At 51.4% G+C, this 21,048-nt stretch overlaps 1 protein-coding gene across 1 annotated transcript; it reads left to right on the forward strand.

The window, feature by feature from the left end:
* Positions 1-7,220: 7,220 nt before the first annotated feature.
* On the forward strand, positions 7,221-20,722 carry MAP1S (microtubule associated protein 1S). Its single transcript, XM_016157809.2, has 7 exons — positions 7,221-7,353; positions 8,543-8,644; positions 10,047-10,129; positions 10,929-11,069; positions 11,725-14,080; positions 19,364-19,599; positions 20,471-20,722. The coding sequence occupies exons 1-7, from the start codon at positions 7,227-7,229 to the stop codon at positions 20,624-20,626; spliced, it is 3,201 nt and encodes a 1,066-aa protein (XP_016013295.2). The 5' UTR covers positions 7,221-7,226; the 3' UTR covers positions 20,627-20,722.
* The last annotated feature ends 326 nt before the right edge of the window (positions 20,723-21,048 follow it).

Genomic DNA, 21,048 nt, shown 5'->3' on the forward strand with positions numbered 1-21,048 from the left:
GTTCTATGTCCAACATGAAAATCCCAGGAGGGTATGAGACTCATGCACCATTGGGCCTAGGTTCACCTCAGGAGAGGGGCCAGTGGGAACCCCAAGCCTCTGCCCTCTCCAACCTCCAGGCTCCTTATGCCACCTCTGCCCCTAGCCAAGCCCCTCTATGTGCCCCAGCTCTGGGCTGCACCTCACTCGTGCCTCCTCTTTGAGCCCTGCTTCCCCATCCCAGACTGGTGGGAGACACCATGGACTCATACCCATCCCAGGAAGAGGGCTAAGAACCCTCCACAGAGGGGCCTCAGAGACACCAAGGCATTTGCTCAAAGAGTGCAGGAAGTACGAGGTACAACTAGACTTGAGCCAAGAGCTTCAGCCTCTCATGCCTCCAGGACAACCATTAAGACACTGTTGGGCAAGGCTGCGTCAGTTCCTTGTTTCCAGGGGATCCCAAGCACTCCATGGTCCTATGAAAATGTTTGAGATCCAAGATACATACATATTTGGCTCAAGAATGCAAAAGAATAGCAATGTCCAAGTGAATCCATTTTTAATTACATTTGAGAACAGAATGTCAGCTTTATTGGAATTAATATCGATGCATATAGAAACAGCTTGGGGGGGTGGAATATGCTCTTTTTGGGGAGATCACAGCCAAATTTCAGCCAGCTGTCTACTCAAGAAAGCTACCTGTGACCAGTCAATTTCAAAAGCAAAATAATAAATTATAAGAATAACTAACTGGTGAGCGGTTGGCAAGTACAAGGACAGATTGATGCTCGGTGTGTTTTAACTCATGAAATCCCCACAGCGACGCTACTAAGTAGAGGCTGTTCAAATGATGGGTAAACTGAGGCACCGCAAGGTCACACAGCTGAAGAGGGACACACCTGGCGTTTGAACCCTACCACGCTTGGTGTCTGCGTCCTTGATCTCTGTGTTATTCTCAACCTTGTGTTTCAAGGCAGGGACATTAGTGGGATGGGAGATGCGGGTACAGTGGTGACTCTTTGTCTTGGTTCGGGTCTAGATGTCGGGACGCGGAGCTTCCGGGGAGTGCATATCTGGGAAACCGGCTTGGGATCAATCTCGGTCACCTCCAGTCAGCGTCACAAGACTGTGACCCACCCAGGCTGGTCACCTTCAGCTTCGGACCTGGACGCCCAAGAAAGGATGCAGCTCTGCCTCTGACCACGCCCCCGTGGCCGCCGCTGATTGGACCAAGGCGGGTGTAACTGCCAGTCCTTCGTAGAACAGCTGGCGGCCAATGAGAGGGTGTACTTCGAAAGCTCCGCCCACAAGGTTCTTCTGCTGTGGTGATTGCCCTCTTCCAGAATGGACTTCCCAGAATGTCTTTAATTCTGACACACGGCGCCAGCTGGTCTTTGCACGCGCTGTGCCCACCGCCAGAGACACACCTTCCTCTCTGTTCTCCTGGATAAACTTTCTCTCTTGCTTTCAGCTGAAATACTCCCTCTTCCTGAAAATTTTCCCTGACTCCCTCCCCCGCCACCCCAAGGCTGGGTGGAGACCTCTTTTTGGTCCCTTGGCACCCAGTGTTCTTTTCTTCATACCAGTTTTGCCTGTCTCCCAATAAGTCAGCAAACTCCTTAGAAGCCAGGGCGAGGTCTCGGAAAACATTGTCGCTCCTATGATTGACATGTAGTAGGTGCTCAAGAAATATACCTCGAGTGGAATAATTAATGAGTTAATCTGGCATCAAAGATTAGGGAACCCTTGGCCTTCTGGAGAACACTGAAGGCAGGACCCGGATTCATCTGCTGCTGGCCCAACGCAGGGTCCGGCACACAGTGGGCGCTCAATACATGTGCGTGGAAGGGAAGAGGGAAGGGATGCACGTCATTTCTGAGAATGATATGCTCAGTGGTGGCTCGTAGCACCACTTCAGGGTCCTCTGCAGTCCCTACGACTTAAACTAGTGTAGTCTGTCACCTCCCTCTCCACTCGCAGCCCTTAGGCGGCGTTGGGGGGTGGCCTCAGGGGAAGAAGGCGCGGAAACTTATGTCCTGAGCGGCTACCGAGTGTCTACAGCTCTATCTCATCTTATCCTCCGTAGGGGTGAAGCTTGATAGGACCTTGAGGGGTGGGGGAAATGAGAGAGAATCGCCATTTCTGTGGTTTTGTGGTAGTCAGGAGATTTCGGGAGGTGCTGAGGGACCCTGGAGAGGACTGGATTATACACAAAGTACAGCCTCGCTCCACTCACCCGTCCACCCCGTGCTGCATCCTGACGATTTTACAGAATGAACTGATTGCAAGTGGGCGCCTATCTGAACCAAGCCTCTTCCAGTTCCCTCTTTCCATTGCCCTATACGGTGGTGTTTAAGAGCCCAGCCCCTAAAACTGAAGGCACCTGAATTCAACTCCGGGGTCTGCCACATGCTGTCTGTGTGATCCTGGGCACATGACTTAACCCTCTCTAGTGTTCTCTTTCTGCACCTGTACAATGGGATAGGATGGTTACATGTGTTAATCTTGAAAAATGCTTGAAAACAGCTCACGTTCATTTTTACAGTTCACTTTCCATGCTCCTTCTGCTCCCACACCCTCCATGGCTCCACATGGCCCTCAGAATAAAACTCACATCCTTACCTGTGACCCAAGAGGTCATGCATGGTCCAACTCCCACCAGCTTCCCTGGCTTCACCTCCCTGCATCTCCTCATCACACCCTAGCCACTCTGGTTTTCTTGTAGTCTTAAAACACAACCAGTCTATTCTAGCTTTGGGGCCTTTGCACATGCTATTCACTCCACAGTCAAAGCTTTTTCTTCTCCAGGTGCTCATCCTTGCACTGTCCCATGCCTGTGCTCAATTCCTCCTTCTCTCTCAGGTCTTCCTCATGTGCTGCTTCTCCTGGGAAGTCCTCCTAGATCCCTCTGGGTCTGGTTGGGACACCTCTATTATATCCACAGCTCCCTGTTTATCTCAAATTCATGGACCTCCATCCACAGGAAACAAGCTGAAGTTCTCTATTACCACATTGCCAGGCCTATGGGGGGACTTTCTTGGGCATGGTTTTCCTCCAGTAAATCTCTCCTGGGGAAACTGAGCCCCAATACTGGGAGGTGTCTTGGAGCAGGTCCAAGCATATTTTTGAGGCAGAAACATGACTTTTTAGCCTCATTTAATTCAAGCAATGTATTTAAAAGCAAACACATTCAACACCAGCTTCTTCTGCTCTAGGGTAGCAAATTGGAGCCACATTCTCCTACCAAGAGACCCCTGCTGGTCTTCTGAAGAGCCACAATGTTCCTCCCCCAGGGCCTCCTTCAGCCCCTACCTTTCTTTCCAGCCCAAGTATAACCCTTGGGGGAACCTATGTCTGGTTCTCCTGGGGACCAGGCTAGGGTAAGGTTAGCACAGAGGATTCAGCTAGAGGGGGGTTGTTTGTCAAATTAATGAATCTACCTGACGAACTCCCATGTACTCTTCAAAATTCCAACCTCAAACTCAATGTCTTTTTCTAGGATTCCTTCCCTGTCTCCTCGAACAGACCCCCCTCCCACTCTCCCACTCCTCCAACTCCAGGCCCCACCCTCTAACTCAGCCCTGACTCTTCAAGGCTGGGAACATCTGTGACCAGCTCTTCTTCCTACAAACTAGGTCTTCTTGGGGACTAGAACAGTGACCTCTTGGATGTATAGGAAGGTTGTCAGGAAGTATTTAATGCGTGAGTGAGTGAATGAATGAATGAATGAATGAATACCTGTTGTAGGGCTCGAAGTCAGATGCCCTGAGGTCACATTGTGACCAAGGTACTAAACATTGAATATGTCCCTTGACCTATCTGAACCTTATTTTCCCATTTATCAAATGTGTTTACTCAGAGTCTGGGCTCCAAGCTGTTGCAAGGTTGAAATGAATTAACACATAAAGCATATGGCCCTCGGGGACCTTAGGCTTCTTCTTGTCCCAAACAGGGAATGATTTGCACCCAGGACCAGCAGCTTTGTTCTGCTCTTCAGCACCCATAACTTGAGTGTTATCAAACATTTTCTCAAAGAATGTTGACCGACAGGGTTGGTGAGAGGATTGTAAGAGGAGGGAAGAAAGGCGAATATTTAAAAGGCTGAAACGTAAAAACTGACGAGGACAAAGGGTGACACGGCTTTCTTCACAGGCCATGTGGGGAAACAGTCTGGTCATTTCTCATCCCATGACCCAGCCATTCCACCCCGGGGCATTTACTTGGGGGAAAGGGGATATATTCATCAGAAGACATGTACAAAAATGTTCAAAACAGCTTTATTCATGATAGCCAAAAACTGGAAACAACCAAACAACCCAAATGTTCGCCAACTGGTGAAATGGACAAATAGTGAAAAATTGGTATCAGTTGTTATAATAGGATAAAAACCACCCAAGTATGTGGAGAGAGTGAAATCTTCATACACTGTTGATGGGAATGTAAATGGTACAGCTGTGGTGAAATCGGTCTGGCAGTTCTTCAAAAACCTAAACATGAAATTACCATATGACCCAGTAATCTCACTGCAAGGTATAGACCCAAGAGAATAGAAAGCTGATACTTGAAAGAAACTTGTACACAAATGTTCAGAGCAGCCCTATTTACAATAGCAAAAGGGTGGAAATAACCCTAATGTTCACCAGCAGATAAAGAGATAAATACAATGTGGTCCATCTATACAAAGGAATAAAATAGTCATACACACAATAACATGGGTGTACCTTGAAAAGACTGAATGAAGGAAGCCATATACTGAATGAAGAAATGGCCGTATATTGTATGAAATATCCAGGACAGGAAAATCCATAGGGCCAGAAAGTAAGTAGATTAGGGGTTTCCAGTGGCCAAAGGGAGCGGGGATGGGAAATGACTGCTGATGGGGACAGGGATCTTCTTTTAAAGGAATGAAAGTGTTCTGCAGCTAGATATTAGTGAGGGTCACACAACATTGTGAATGTACTAAATGTCACTGAATTATAATACTTTAAAATGGTTAAAATAGTAAGTTATATATTATGTGTATTTTACCACAATATAAAAATGAAAAATGGTACCCAGGAATATTACATAGCCGTGAAAAGGCTCAAACACTTGCTCCTTACCACCATGAGAAGAGCAAGAGAAGCCAGATCCAAGAGTGGATATCCTGTGTGACCCCATTTCTGTGAAGTTCAAAACCAGGTAAAATTTGCCTACAGTGACAGAAGTCAGGGCAGTGGTTGCCTTAAGGGAGGAGAGAATCAACTGGAGGGTGTAAGGAAACTCCATGGCCGTGAATGTCCTAGATTTCAACCCAAGAGCTGTCCCCTCATCAAGTCCCACTCCTATCATTGGTAAACTTGACCAAGGTTTTGTTAAACCTCAACAAAAATGTTAAAAAGAGAAAAGAACTACCACGGGAAGAAAATGAGAGTGTCTGGAAGTCCTGAGGGCCCAGGGTTCCATTTTTGCCACAAATGCCTTTACCTGACCCTTCTGGGAACTGACAACATTGAAACAGGCATGGAGCTGGGCATTGACAAAGGCAGGAGGGTAGTGACCTGTGCCCAGGGCCCGAGATTTCAGAAATGGTCCCCAAAATGCTTCTTCATCACTGGGGAGATGCTCCCCACACTCCCCACGCCAGAGTTCCCAGCCTGAGGACACTCTGGCACAGAAAAGCCTCAGGGCTCCAGAACACTCAGAACATCAGAGGCCTATAAAGGGCACCCTTCCCCCCAATAAGATCTCCTGGTGGAGACACATTTTGACACCTCAGGGCCAAACTGGAATAAATAAATCACAGCTTCGGGCAGAAGGAAAAGCAGAAACTTTGGTTATGAGATTGGGTATGAACTCTGACCCAGTCAATAAATGCACATGAAGGAATAAATGAATAAATAAATGATAGACCAATGGGCTTTTTACCCCCATTCCACAAGTCTTTGTTTTATACTTTGCAGATGCTCGGCCTTGTCCTACTAGGGCTCCAGAGAGGCCTCAGCTTGGTCTGGCTTCCAACAAGCTCCCATCCTGGTAAGGGGTACAGAGCCTGACACAAACATTCCCACTCTCATGATTGCTTAGAGCAATAGTAAAAAAAAAAAAAAAAAAAAATCACAAGCAGCCAGGACACAGGGAAGGGAGCCAAGGGGGAGTGGTTGAAATAGAGGAAAGATGCTAGGGCCAGAAAGAGAGAGAGGAAGCTGAGTAGCAGAATGTAGATGGCTTGTGGCCAGTGATTATTACACACTGACCAGGGAGGAAGTTGGGCTGAACAACTCAGATAATGGAGGACAGAGGAAGGCTGATTCTGCTTCCCAGACTTTTTTGTCTTGATTTCTTTTGTGTACCTCTAAAGACAGGGAGCTCACATCCGGGGGAGACAGCATGGGTATGAGCCACTGTCAAAATCATTTTTCAAGTAGTGGCCACCATAGATAAAGGGCTAAATGAGATTGTTTGGAGATGGAGGGGTATCCATGTAAGCCAGCCTGTCAGTCCCTGCCACAGGCTGGATCTTGAATCAGACCCATATGAGTTCAAATTTCTGCTCTACCACTTACGGGCCTGGAGACTTCATTTCTCCAAGCCTAAGTTTTTTCTCCTTTCTTTTGAAATGATTCTGATAACAGCATCTACCTCATAGGTTTGTGCATGTAATCAATGAGCTAGCTAATGGAATAAAATGCCTGGCACACAGCAAATGCAGAAGCGTGTTGCCCTGCTCCAGGCCCAGAGTGCTCTGGAATGTGTCTCAAACACAATGTACTTTGCTTCACGTGCTCTTTCCCCACCACCCACACCTGGCAAACTCCGACATGTCCCTCAAAGCCCTGGCTGCAAGATACCTTTCTTTTCTCTGTTCAAGCCCTGATCTAGGGAGCTGGGAGCATCTGGACATGGCTCTGATTGGGCTCACTGGGGTATAATGTGAGGGCAGGGATTCAGATTCACATGTGGTAGGCATGCAGTCAAAGCTTTTGGAATGGCTGGACAAATGGATGGATGGATGGATGGATGGATGGGTGGGTGGATGGATGGATGGATGATTATTTATGGGGAGCCCAAAGCGAAGACCCAAGAGTACGCCAACCACATAGGAGGCCTCATGACCAGCTCCCATTACCTCAAACAGCTAGGAGCAGCCCGATAAATAGAGGAAGGGGGACTTCTGGGCGGGTCCTGTGCGGCCCCTTTAAGGAGCGAAAGTAGCGGGGCGGGGCCAAAGGGGCGGGCACTCATAGCGTCAGGGCGGCGCGAAGATGGCGGCGGCGGCGGCGGCGGCCGGGCCTGGGGCGGCTGAGACGCCGAGCTCGCTGCTACTCGTGGTAGGCGGCGAGTGCGGGTGCCCGGGGCTGCTGGCCTACGTGCTGGAGGAGCTCGAACGAGGTCAGGCTGGAACTGGGGACTGAGGGCTGGGGGCCGGAGTGGGGGATGGGGCGGCCGGGCGGCGGATTGGGAGGTGGGGCGTGGGCTCGGGGGTGGGGCGGCTAGGCCGGTAGGCCGGCTGGATCCTGGGGGCCGCAGCCCGAGCCAGGGGTAGGGGTAGCGAGATCGAGGGGCCGGGAACTCGGTCCCACCACCGTTAGGCGTACGGCACGGGCGGAGGTCGTGGGCGTCCGGGCCTGGGTTGGGCTGCTCCGGGCCTGGGTTGGGTGCAGATCACAGAGGGGATAACAGCCTGAGCATTGGGACCCGCGCGATTGGGCAACACAAGAGAAGACTGCCGCGAACGGCATCGAGGGAAGGGCGTCGCCGCCTCGAATACCCGGGTCTTAACAGACTGGATGCCCTGCAGGGGCAGTAGACATGGGGAAGCCAGGCCTGGAGCCTCGGGGCCCATTTTCGGTGGCTCCATGAGGAGCTGCTAATTGGGATGTGGGCGGGTGCGGTTTGCCCAGGGGATTTGGCACTTGAAGCAGTGAGTCATAGGTGCACCTGCAAGGTTCAGTTCACCTGCATCCACTTGGCATGGTGGGACTGGCTGGCGTGGTGCACCCCATACCGTGGTTGGGGGCATTCATCTCTCCAATCAGCAGGGCTTGGGGTCCATAGCTTGTAAATTTGGGCGGCAGCACATTCCTCCATTCACAGGCTTGGGGAATGTTCCCCTGCAGGGTACAAGGTGGGGACCACAGGCAGGCTCAGCCCTGCTGTTGCAGGGCTAACGGTCTGGTGGGGGATGGACCCAACGTGAGTGAAGAGATGGAACCAGTGTTAAGCTCCAGTGTTGTGGGGAGTGCTCAGAAGGATGCAAAGGAGTTCGAGGACCTTAGGGATGGGAAGGTTGCGGGAGGGACCTCTGGACAGTGGGAACAACTGGTGACAGAGCCCAGAGGTTGGAATGTGCCTGACAGTGGGGAGGAGCAGTGAGACCTGTGATGGGGGCAGATGCTGGATGGGCTTTCTTGCTGATGTTCTGAATCTTCTCTGTAACATGCAAGTTATGTTTTGGATCCCTCAGTGCAGTGAGATTCTAGGGCCCATTAAGTGGTTCTGAGTTTCTAGGCTGTCACTGCTGGGGCTGGTTGAGGAGAGGGGACTGAGTTCCCACCTTGCTTCCATTTCCCCCCACCAGGCATCCGGTCTTGGGACATTGACCCTCGCATCTGCAGCCTGGACGAGCAGCTCAAGGTCTTCGTGTCCCGGCATTCAGCTACCTTCTCCAGCATTGTAAAAGGTGAGGCCGAGGACCCCGTGTGCCTAGCCGCTCCCCTCTGTGTTCATTGGGCAATGTTCTCGGAGTGCCTAAACAATAGTGAAATACACCTGAGCTCTGCTGAGTGTGGAGCAGTGGCAGACCCTGACCTGGTGCTGTCTCCCTTGGTCATCAACAGCCCATAAGGCAGGAACTTGTGTTTTTGTCACCATTTGACAGATAAGGCAGCTGAGATGTGGGGGACAGGGAGACCTCTGATGGGGGAACTTTTTAGAGGAGAAGCAGCTGGGGCTGCTGTGTCAGGTGGAGGGAAGGGCCCAGGCAAAAGGACATTTGGAAGAGGAGAGAATGCTGGGTGGGCCTGGAGGGTGGAGTATGGTCCTTGTGTGGCAGAGAATATGTCTGGTTCATGCCTGTGACCCCTGCACAGGGTTGGGTACACAGCAAATACTCAGTAGATGGGGAGTTGAGAAAGGAGCAAATTGAGGGGGGAGCTGGGATGCTTGAACTGGTCTCACACAGCCTGTGGCTCCCTGGGGAGTCTGGAGTGACCCGAGTGAACAGAGCAGCTGTTGAGTGGGCCCTGCGTGCCACCTAGGCCCCCCCATCAGCCATCTCAGCCAGCCCGTTTAGTCACCTCCAGGCTGCTGCGGGACAGGAAGGAAGGCGAGGAAGGAAGTGACCATCACCTCATTGTCCAAGCAGTTCCGGGTGGTTTCCTGACCCCTCAAGGAGGCGGGAAGGGCTAGAAATCCCGTTGGGCTTTTGTGACCTTCTAGGCCACTTCCCTTCTCTGTGCCTTGGTTTCCCCACTCAAATGGGGCAATATCCGGGTGTGTGATAAGAAGCACATGATGAACTGCTAAAGGTTGACTAGCACTGGAGGGTCCTTTCCTCTCTAGCTTTCTAACCCAGGACACGCCAGGGTCGGGATCTCAGAATCAACCTCACTCCCCTCTCCTGGCCTATGAGGCCTTCCCACCTTCGCCTTTAGCTCCCTCCTGCTGCTCCTCGCTCTTCTCCACTCTCCACTTCTCCGATCCTTCCACAGTTCTGCCTCAGGACACATGCTGTTCCATCATTGATCCTCCCAGGGCTCAGGCTCTTTGCTTATAAAATGGTGATGGCGTCTCCTGCAGGTCTGAAAGCTGTGAATTAGGCTCCACAAGCAATGGTGACCTTGTTGTCACCCTTGTTTTTAGTGGGAGGCCTGCTAAGGTAGGCTTTCTGTTCTTGCCTCATCTTTACCTATGGCACTACCATGTGGGCCAGCTCTGCTGGGCTGAGTTCCCGGGAAACAGGTCCTAGAGGGGCTTGTGGCTGCCTGGGGTCATGCAAGTAGGCAGGATCCTACCCTGGGACAGCCTGACCCCATGCACGCAGCCCAGCCCCAAACTCACAGGGTCTGTCTGATCCCCCACAGGCCAACGCAGTCTGCACCACCGTGGAGATACCCTGGAGACCCTGGTACTTCTGAACCCATCAGACAAGTCCCTCTGTGATGAGGTAGGGACCAGTCAGCTCTTGGAGTGAGTCGTCTGCAGGGACCCGTGCCATCCCTCATCCTAACCCGTGTCCCTGTCTTCTCACTGCCTGAAATCCTTTTCTCGGCACCCGGCATCAGTGCTCCCTCCCTCTGGAAGCCTCCCCACCCACCATGGCTCCAGCCTCAGTTTATTCCCTCCTCAGGAGTGACGATGGGAGCAGGTGGAATCAGAAAGGCTAGAGTTTGGGAGGAAGGAATGGGATGGGGAAGGTCTGGAGGTAGGAAGGCAGGACCCTACTGATGTTTGTATTTTGTGCATTCCCTCGGGTTGGGCCACAGTCGTCTGAACTGACTTCTTAATACTTTTAGTTTGTGGACATCTGCATCCTTCTCCCAATTATCTATGAGAAAGATGAACAAGATGGAGCCCCAGGGCACCTCTATAGAGACCTTCGTACAGGTTGCTTCCTTTGATCAAAAATGCTCTCTCGAGGGGCACAGGAGACTGGCAGACACAGATACCCTTTTCCCATGGTATTGGGGCTGGACCATAGGGAGAAATGGGCTTGAGGGAGCCCCAAAAGTGTATGGAGAGCTTCCAAGATGAGGGAGCCCTGGAGGCAGGCTTTGCAGGATGAGCAAGAGTTTGGAGGGAGGCAGGCAGGGCCCAGCAGGAGGCCCAGAGGCTACCTTTCTGGCTTCTGATTGAGCACTGTCCTGGCTGTGGGGTAAGGACAGGAGGGCGGTGGCTATATATAGATTTGGGGTTGTTAGGTCACTGTGCAGAATAGGGCCTTTAACACTTTACCCCTTCTTCAGCTCCGGAACCTTCTGCTGGACCCTGCCCCTCACAAGCTAGTGGTGCTGGCCGGGCCCTGCCTGGAGGAGACAGGGGAGCTGCTGCTCCAGACCGGGGGCTTCTCACCCCGTCACTTCCTCCAGGTCCTAGGGGACAAAGAGGTAAGCTGCCTCCTCCCCATCCTGCTTTACCTGGCTCTGAGTCCTGGCTGTGTGGCCCCAATGACCTGCTGTCTCCCGGAGCCCTATTCCCTCCTCCTCTGTGGAGGGATGGTGGTGACACGTGTCCTCTTGTCAAAGCCTAGTCCCATCACCTACGACAGTTGTGGTTCAAGGCTAGGCCTGTGGATTGATTAGCGGACATCCCAGAGGCCCCAAGTGCCACAGCAGATACCAGGACCCAATTGGAATAGAGCTGGACGGGGTCCCTTCTGGAGTCCCTGATCCGGGTGGGGCAGATGAGCAAAAACTTTGGAAACCATGTGTTCACATTGTAGTGAGTGATGTAATGGTGAGAGAGGAGCCAGTGAGGAGACAGGGAAGGGCCCCCTGGAGGGAGTTGTGCTCGAAGAGAGGGTAACAGTAAGTGCAGATGCCCTGAGACAGGGAGAGTGAGAGAAGGAGGGGTCGAGGGAGGGGAAAATAGGGTGAGGCAGGGCTGGGAGAGGGCTTGGCTTTTGTCCTGAAGGTGACAGGAGACCACCCTTTCAGTCCCAGGAGGCAAGACAGGGGTGTCCTTGCCCAGTTTTCCTGAGGGGATGAGTGTTGGCCTGGCCCTAGGTAGCCCCTTAACCATATTTTACCTCCCCCACTGTAGATCCAGGATCTCCTGGCTTCTGCACCCCCACCTGCAGACCCACCCAAGCTCACCATTACCTGCCCATCCTTTGGCAACTGGGCCCAAATAGCACCTGAAGTTACCTGCCTCCAGGGTGGGCTCCAGCTGCAGCTGAACCCACCGGTGCAGCGGCCTGTCTCTGAGGGCCTGCGTGAGTTCCTGGAGTATGTGTCCGAGTCACTGGAGCTGCCATCCCCCTTCGAGCTGCTCGAGCCACCGGCATCCGTGGGCTTCCTTAGGCTCGCACGGCCCTGCTGCTACATCTTCCCCGGTGGCCTCGGGGATGCCGCCTTTTTCGCCGTCAATGGCTTCACCATGCTGGTCAATGGAGGCTCGAACCCTAAGTCAAGCTTCTGGAAACTGGTGCGGCACCTGGACAGGGTAGATGCCGTACTGGTGACTCACGCAGGTGCTGATAGCCTCCCGGGTCTCAACAGTCTGCTGCGGCGCAAGCTGGCAGAACGTGAGGAGGCGGCAGCCGGTGTGGGTTCTGAGGATGACAGGCTGCGAAGGCTGGTCTCACCTAGCCTTGGCGTTGTGTTCCTCAATGCCCATGGGGTTGCCTCGCGTCTGGTGCATGGCGAGGATGAGGCAGAGCTGGCCCGGAGCCTACTGGCTCAGCTGGGCATCACACCCCTGCCCCTGAGCCGAGGGCTGCTGCCAGCTGAGCCCACTGTGCTCTTCCAGAAGATGGGTGTCGGTCGGCTGGACATGTATGTGCTGCACCCGCCCTCAGCCAGTGCTGAGCGTGCATTAGCCTCTGTGTGTGCCCTGCTGGTGTGGCACCCTGCAGGCCCCACTGAGAAGGTGGTACGTGTGCTATTCCCTGGCTGTACTCCACCTGCCCACCTGCTGGATGGCCTGGTCCGCCTGCAGCACTTGAGGTTCTTGCGAGAGCCTGTGGTGACCCCCCAAGATCTGGCAGGGCCTCGGCGTGCTGAGAGCAAAGAAAGCGTGGGCTCCCGGGACAGCTCGAAGAGAGAAGGCCGGACTATGGTGCCTGCCAGGCCTGCCCAGGAGCGGCCTGGGACGGCCCGGAAGGAGCGGCCACGGGCTGAGGCCCCTCGCAGGGCTGAGAAAGAATCTAGGCCCCCCCAGGAGGTGAAGAAGGACCCCAAGCCGAGCATGCCTCGGACTCAGCCCCGGGAGGTGCGCCGGGCAGCTTCTGCTGTGGTTATTGGCAAGAAGGCAGGGGCCCAGGCGGTGCCCAAGCCCCGAAGAGCACCCAACACCCCCCGCCCAGGTGTCCCATTGGTGGAGAATGGGCCCCGTAGCCCTACCAGCTTCCGCTGCAGAGAGGACAACCCCCCTATGGAGGCCGGCAGTTCCCCAGCACCCCAGCTGGTGGCCACACCCAGCCAGGGGAGCAGTGTGGACCTGGGGCTGAGCCCTGCCAGGGAGGACAGTGGCAACCTAGAGGCGAAGACACAAGAGCAGCAGGTGTCCACTGGCACTCCCCTGCCATGCACCCCCTCGCCCACTGGAGCCTCCCAGGGCCCAGCTGAGGGCAGCAGGAGGCTGTCACTGAGCCCACTGCGGGGTGGAGAGGCTGGGCCTGATGCCTCCCCCACAGTGACCACACCCTCCCTGCCTGCTGAGGTGGGCTCCCCACACTCCACAGAGGTGGATGAGTCCCTGTCTGTTTCCTTCGAGCAGGTACTGCCACCTCCTCCTGCCCCCATGAGTGAGGCTGGGCTGAGTCTCCCACTTCGAGCCCCCCGGGTACAGCGCTCAGTCTCCCCACATGATGTGGACCTCTGCCTCGTGTCTCCCTGTGAGTTTGAGCACCGCAAGGTTGTGCCCAATGCACCAGCTCCCACATCCCCCGGCAGCTCCAATGACAGCAGTGCCCGGTCCCAGGAGCGGGCAGGTGCCATGGGAGCTGAAGAAACACCACCCACATCTGTCAGTGAGTCCCTACCAACGCTGTCCGACTCAGACCCCTTGCCTGTCGCCCCGGGCATTGCAGACTCGGATGAGGACACAGAGGGCTTTGGAGTCTCTCGCCGCAATCCGCTGCCTGACACTCTCAAGGTCCCCCCACCACTGCCCACCCCCCCCAACATCTGCATGGTGGACCCCGAGCTGCTGCCCCCTGAACAGGCCCGGCTGACAGAGGGCCTCAGCCGTACCCGGAAGTCCCTGGTCCGCACCACCCCTGGAACCACTGCACCCAAAGCCACTTCAGTGAGCGCTGCTAAGACCAAGGGGCTTGCTGGTGGAGACCGAACCAGTCGGCCACTCAGCACTCGAAGTGAGCCCAGTGACAAGGGAGGTCGGGCACCTCTATCCAGAAAGCCATTAGTCCCCAAGACAACCACTCGGGGCCCATCTGGTAAGTAACTGGGGCCTGAAATCTTGTAGTGGGTTACCAGCCCATGTCCTCCTTCCCTAATGTTATGTGGCCTTCCTTAGCCATGCCTGCCACCTTCTATGGGCCTCAGTTTCTCCTATAAAATGGAAGCTCTGGCTTCACTGTTTAAGCACTTGGAATTCCGAGTCGCTCAAGCAGTACTGTCACAGAAACAGTGAGCAAATATGTCATCCTGGGTTCGCTTGTAGTCATAGTGAGTGGAAAGAAAAAGGCGAAGTTAGTAGTATATTTGACCTAACCATTTGTGTCAGGGTTCCTAAGACTAGGCTCAGGTCGATGATTGGTTAGGAGGACCTGGCATATAGTTGTACTCTTGGCTGCGATGTATGAAAACAAAAGGATGGGGGGTAGGCAGGTGAGGGACAACATAGGATGGAGGACACGATGCCCCAGGGAACCAGGCACAAGCTTCTAGAGTTCTCTCCCAGTGGAGTCATACCATGTTTAATTTTGGAGCAACAAGCTGTGATCACACAGAAGTGGCCTCCACTGGGGAGGCCCATTAGAGACTCAGCTGGAGGGTTTCTGTTGGGGGCTGGTCACACTCGCACCTCTGCCTGGCTCATTCCACAGTTCCAGACTCCTCAGAAAAGGGAAAGCCAGTGTTTGCCTAAGCCACATTGCCGTATGAATGGTGTAGGCTTAGAGAGCCACCCTTATTGTTTACAGAACAGTGAGAGCCCTTCTGAAATCTCAGTTTCCAGATGCTAGCCCCGGGCCAACCTGTAAGCAGGCCTTTCTAAGGATAGCAGTCTAGGACCTGCTTTGTTAACCTTTTCTTCTAATTTTCCTTAATTGTGATGAAATATGCATAACATGAAATTTACCACCTTAGCCATTTTTAAGTGTCCGGTTTAGTGGCAGTAAGTACATTCATATTGTTGTGCAGCCATCACTACCATTCATCTCCAGAACTTCTTTCATCTTGCAAAACTGACACTCTTGTTTCCGTTAAGCACTAACTCCCATCCCCCTCCCCTCAGCCCCTGGCACCCACCCCTCTACTTTCTGTCTCTTATGACTCTGATTCCTCTAGGGACCGCATATAAGTGGTATCATACAGCATTTGTCCTTTTGATGACTGTCTTATTTTAGTTAGCATAGTGTCCTCATGGTTAATCCATGTTGTAGCAGGTGTCACAATTTCCTTTTTAAGGCTGGATAATACTCCATTCTATGGATGGACCACATTTTGTTTATTCGTCCAACCATGGACATTTGAGTTGCTTCCACTTTTGGCTGCTATAAATAATGCTGCTATGAACATAGACATAAAAACATCCCTTTGAGACTCTGCTTTTAATTCTTTCGGATAAATACCCAGAAGTGGAATTGCTGGATCATGTGGTAATTTTATGTTTAATTTTTTGAGGAACCTCCATATTATTTTCCATAGCAGCTGCACCATTGAACATTCCCACCAACAGTACACAAGGGTTTCAGTTTCTCCACATCCTCATCAACACTTACTTTTTTGTTTGTTTGTTATCCTGATGGGTATGAAGTGGTATCTTGTGGCTTTGATTTGCATTTCTCTGATGATTAGTGATGTTGACCATCTTTTCATTTGTTTGTTGGCAGTTTCTGTGTCTGCTTTGGAGAAATGTCTACTTAAGTCCTTTGCCCATTTTTGAGTTGGGTTGTTTGTTTTTTTGTTGTTGTTGGGTTGTGAGAGTTCTCTGTGTATTCTGGATACGGATCCCCTATCAGATATATGATTTGTGAGATATTTACTCCCATTCTGTGAGTTACTTTTTTACTATGTTGGTGATAGTGTCCTTTGATGCACAACAGTTTTTACTTTTTTTCAATATAAAGTTCAATTTGTCTGTTTTCTTTCGTTGCCTTTGTTTTGGTGTCACATTTCAATAAATCATTGTCAAATCCAGTGTCATGAAGCTTTTACCTTATGTTTTCTTCTAAGAGTTTTATAGTTTTAGCTCTTTGATCAATTTTGGGTTAATTTGTGAATAAGGTGCTAAATAAAGGTTCAACTTCATTCTGTTACATGTGGATATCCAGGTTTCCCAGCACCATTGTTGAAAAGATTCTTCTTTCCCCCATTGAATGGTCTTGGTTCCCTTGTCAAAATCATTTGATCTTATATATGAGGCTTTATTTCTGGGCTCTTTATTCTATTCTGTTCATCATTTTTTATCTTACTAATTTGAGTCTTTTTTCTTAGTCAATCTAGTTAAAGAGTTGTCGATTTTGTTAATTTTTTCAAAGAACCAACATTGCTTTTCTTCTGTGTTGTTTTTCTGTTCTCTATTTTTATTGATCTCTGTTCCAATCTTTATTTTCTTCCTTTTGCTAGCTTTAGATTTACTTTCGTTCTTCTTTTTCTAGTTCCTTAAGAACTAGGTTAGGTTGTGAAGTTAGGTCATTGATTTGAGATATTCTTTTTAAATATAAGCTTCTTAAATATAATTTTTTGGTATAAACTTCCCCTTTAGCATCACTTTCTCTCAAAATTCTCTTTGTCTTTGCTTTTAACAGTTTGTGTATAATGTGTCTCAGTGTGGGCCTCAGAGTTCATCCTACTTGGAGTTTATTAAGCATCTTGGATGTTTATATTCATGTTTTTAATCAGATATGGGAAATCTTGAGTTTTTGTTTCTTTAAATAATTTTTCTACCCCTTTCTCTCTCCTCTTGCTTGGAATCCCACAGAACATATGTTGGTCCTCTTAATGGTGTCCCACAGGTTTCTTAAAACTTCACTTTATTTAATCTTTTTTCTATTTATCTAACTTGATAAATTCCATTGCCCTCTCATCAATTTTGCTGATTCTTCTGCCTATTCAAATCTTGAACTGAATCCCTCTAGCGAATTTTTCATTTCAGTTGTACTTTTTCAGCTGTAGGATTTCTTTTTGGGTTGTTTTTGTTTTCTATTTTCTTACTGGTTTTCTGTTTTGTTCATATATTGTTTTCTTGGTTTTTCTCTATGTCCTCCTTTATTATTTTGAGGATCTTTCAGACAGTTGTTTTAAAGTTTTTATCTAGTAAGTCTACCATCTGGTGTTTGTCCGGGACAGGTTTTGTTGACTTATTTTTTTCTTTTGGATGGTCTATCCTTTCCTGTTTCTTTATATACCTTGTGATTTTTTTAAAACTGTACATTTGAATGTAATAATGTGGTAACTGACAATCCAAATTTCCTCTTTCCCCAGGGTTTGCTATCGCTTTTGGATGTTTAATTATTGTGGGCTGTCTCTGTGCCAAAGATCAGTCTTGAGATGTAAATATAAGGTGTTCCCAGGTCTTTTCTCAGCCTATACCTTTCTCTGGGCATGTGTAGTGACTTTCTAAATTCTCCTGTGTATGTAGTTGCTTCTGAATATCTTAGTTCTTAAATACCTGGCTCCAGAAGGGAAGAAACAAGAAGAAATGTGTGGTCCTTTAAATCCCACATAAGTCACTTCAACTTGAGAGGGAGGGTCTGCAATACAATCGTCCCGTACGTGGGGAGCGGTGCTTCCTACTGCCGAATCCTCCCACTTTGTTAACGACTATATCAAGGTGATACTTAAACATGTAATCAAATAAAAGATTATTAGAGCCCCTTTTCTTTTCTGTACTAAGTTTTGGGAGGCTGGCATGTGTTTGACACTCCAGCTCCTGTCAGCTCATGCCATGTTGCAGTGCTTGGTGACCACCGCATTGGTTAGTGTGGCGTAGAATTACTTAGGGAGGGCTGGTGAGAAAGCAATGACAGTGACAACAGTAATAATTGTAGCTTATGTTTACTGAGCATTATTTGCTTGTGGGTTGGGCCCTATTCCAGGTGCCCAGGGTAGTCCTGCCCTCCAGGAGCTGATGGGTATCTCTGGTTTCTCTCCCTGCGTGGCCTGTCTTTGGCTGCTGGCCATCCCAGTCTCTTGATGAGCTTCAGCGCCCACCTGAGCTACCGTCTCTTGTCTGTCTTGAGCAAATTCCAAGGGAGGTATCTTATGGGTCCCTGTGACTTTCGGCTAGTCAGGGGTTCCCAGCATAGTTGCAGGGAGAGGGTGGCCCCCCTGAGCCCATGGGAAAGGCTGGCACATGGAGGTCGAGGATAATCTCAGGCTCTGTCTGCCAGGTGTTTGGGTGCTTTGTAGAGGCCACAGTTTTGACCATTCAGGTGTCTGACCCTCCAGGCTATGTCAGCAAACTGTGTCTTAAAGGGCCGAAGGGTAAACTTTTCACCTTTGCAGGCTGGACTGTCTCTGTCCCAAACTTATCTTGGCCTTGGTAGCACAAAAGCAGCTCAGTAAGTAACTGAGTGGGTAGTCCAGTAAAACCATCTTCATAAAAGCAGGTGGTATTTAGCCTGTGGGCTATAGCTTGCTGGCCTCTCTCTTACCCTCATCCTGCCCATGTTTCCCTACATCTTCTCTTTGCTCTTTCCACTCTGCCTCTCCTGTCTCCCTTTTGCTCTCAATAGCCACAGTAGCTTTCTCTTCCTAAGGCTCTGAACAGCATCCTTGCAGCCACAGTCCCTAGTTTTGAGTGAGGGAACGCCACTCGCCCAAAGCTAGGGGTTTCATTTATTCTGCAAATACTCCCACTCCCCTCTGGGCCCACACCCTGAACTGGGCAGTGTTTATGATCATAAGACGTCAAATGTCTGGCAGTTGTCCTGTACCCAAGACCTCAGTGAAGTGATTATGAGTTTACTCACACTGGAGTGGCTGCTTCATCCCCTTTTACAGGCTCTGGGTTCGGGGCTGTAGACAAAGCCCCAAGCGCAGTTGTCCCATCTCCATCCAGGCTACCCCATCCTGGGACTCCTTACAGTTTAGTGCCTCACACAGTAGCTCTGGCTCTCTGTCACCCTGGAGGGCAGGGATTTTTGTCTGTCTTGATCACTGCCATGTTCACAGGACCTGATGCCCAGGAGGGCTCAATAAATACCCCTTGAGTAATTGAACAGGTAGATGTTGCAGTAACAGCAGTGTTCCAGACACCAGTTGCTTTCAGGGCTCAAGTGTCCAAAACCCCCCTCTTTCAGGAAGCACTCCACGACTGCCTCCTCCTTCTGGCCCTGAGGATGTTTGTGTCCAGGGAATGACCAGGCACGAGGAGGCAGCCAGGAGTGTTTGCAGTTCATGCCAGGGTGGGCTTGTCAGCCAACCATAAAACAGTGAGATCAGGCCTCATGCTGAGAAGGGAGCCACTGGAAGCCTCGTCCCAAGCCACGAGTCTCAGCCCCTTCTCAGTCCCAGGAGCTCACAACTGATCCCATTCCTCTGGCCCACAGGATCAGCTGGTAGCCGGCCAGGTGGGTTGGAGGCCTCACCTGGCTCGCCGATCTACCTTGACCTGGCCTACCTGCCTAGTGGCCACAGCGCATGCCTGGTGGATGAGGAGTTCTTCCGGCGGGTGCGTGCACTCTGCTATGTCATCAGTGGCCAGGACCAGCACAAAGAAGAGGGCATGCGGGCCGTCCTGGATGCACTGCTGGCCAGCAAGCAGAAGTGGGACCGTGACCTCCAGGTATGTGACCACCCCAGGGCCACCGACAGTTTTGGCACAGGGCGGGGTCAGCACCTTCTTGTGTCTTCCTATTGAGGAGGGACTGGAGCTCAGAGAGACTCAGCTGCATCCCCAAGGCCACAAGGAAAGAAAGGAGGGCAAATGCAGGAGTTCCCTCCCCCACCATTCTCAGGATGCTACTCCTGTCATGTCCTTTTTCTCATCCATTTGTAGCAACCTGGGTAAGGACACAGAGTGTGGCTGATTTGACCACCTCCCCTGACCCCTGGCTCTCAGCCACCCCACTGTCATGAGAACTGGCCAAGAGGAATGGCAGGGGGCAGGGGGAGGGGAGATGGGCACAGCATCTACATAGTTAGGAAAGAGGGCTGGGGTTGTCCCCAAAGGAAGCCTTGAAACAGCCTTGAAGGTTGAGGCAAGTGTGGGTAAAGGGAGGAACTTCTAAGTAGCTGGCTACCCACTCAGGGTGTGAGTTTGTGACCACCCCCCAGCCTTGCACATAGCTTACAAAGCAACTGGGAGGGAGAGTGGGCACAGGGTACAGCATGGGCAAAGGCCCGGAGGTGGGAGCGAGCCTGCTATGTCCAAGGATCTGGAGGGAGGCCCAGATGAGCCACTCGTGGGAGGTACAGAGAGGGATTCACAGAGTGGTGGCCTGGTCTCCTGGGTTGTAAGAGGGTCCTTTGGGTGCTGTGGGGGACAGAAGGGACTTCAGAGATGTACTGGCTGCTGGCTGCAAACATCCAGGCAAGAAATGAGGGAAGCAGAGCACATGTGATTGGAGAAGAAGGGCCTTGGCTGCCAACGGCCTGAGCCAGGAGGGCAGAGGGTACTCTACCCCTCATTGTCTGTCCATCTGTCCTGCCCACAGGTGACCCTGATCCCCACCTTCGACTCAGTGGCCATGCACGAGTGGTATGAAGAGACACATGCCCAACACCAGGCGCTGGGCATCACGGTGCTGGGCAGTAACAGCACAGTGTCTATGCAGGATGAGGCCTTCCCTGCCTGCAAGGTGGAATTCTAGCCCCACATCACCCCCATTCTGACCCTCACCCCTCGAACCAAATCTGCCACTGTCCTGAGAGTCACTGCATCAGAAATAAATGAAGTACCCCACTCAGCTGTGGCCTCAGTTCCTTTTGTTGGCAGGAGACTTGGTGGCATCTGGGACAGTCATCACCACTGTGTGGGCTCCAGGTCAGCTATGCTCTGGCCTCCATGATGCAGATGGGGAAACTGAGGCCCAGGAGACGGCATGCCTCGCCAGCAGTGATCACTGCCAGTGGCTCTTGGCCCTCCAACCTGGCCACTCTGAGGGGCCCATTTTACAGACAGGGAAGGCAGCTGGCAGACCATTGCTATACAGACCGGTCAATGGCTGAGGTAAGATTTGAACCCCAGTCTCTGCTCGAAAGTCGTAAAACAAAATCTGCTCTCTGTTCCTGG

Source organism: Rousettus aegyptiacus, unplaced genomic scaffold, assembly GCF_014176215.1.
Source record: "Rousettus aegyptiacus isolate mRouAeg1 unplaced genomic scaffold, mRouAeg1.p scaffold_m13_p_16, whole genome shotgun sequence".
Classification (NCBI taxonomy): Eukaryota; Metazoa; Chordata; class Mammalia; order Chiroptera; family Pteropodidae; genus Rousettus; species Rousettus aegyptiacus.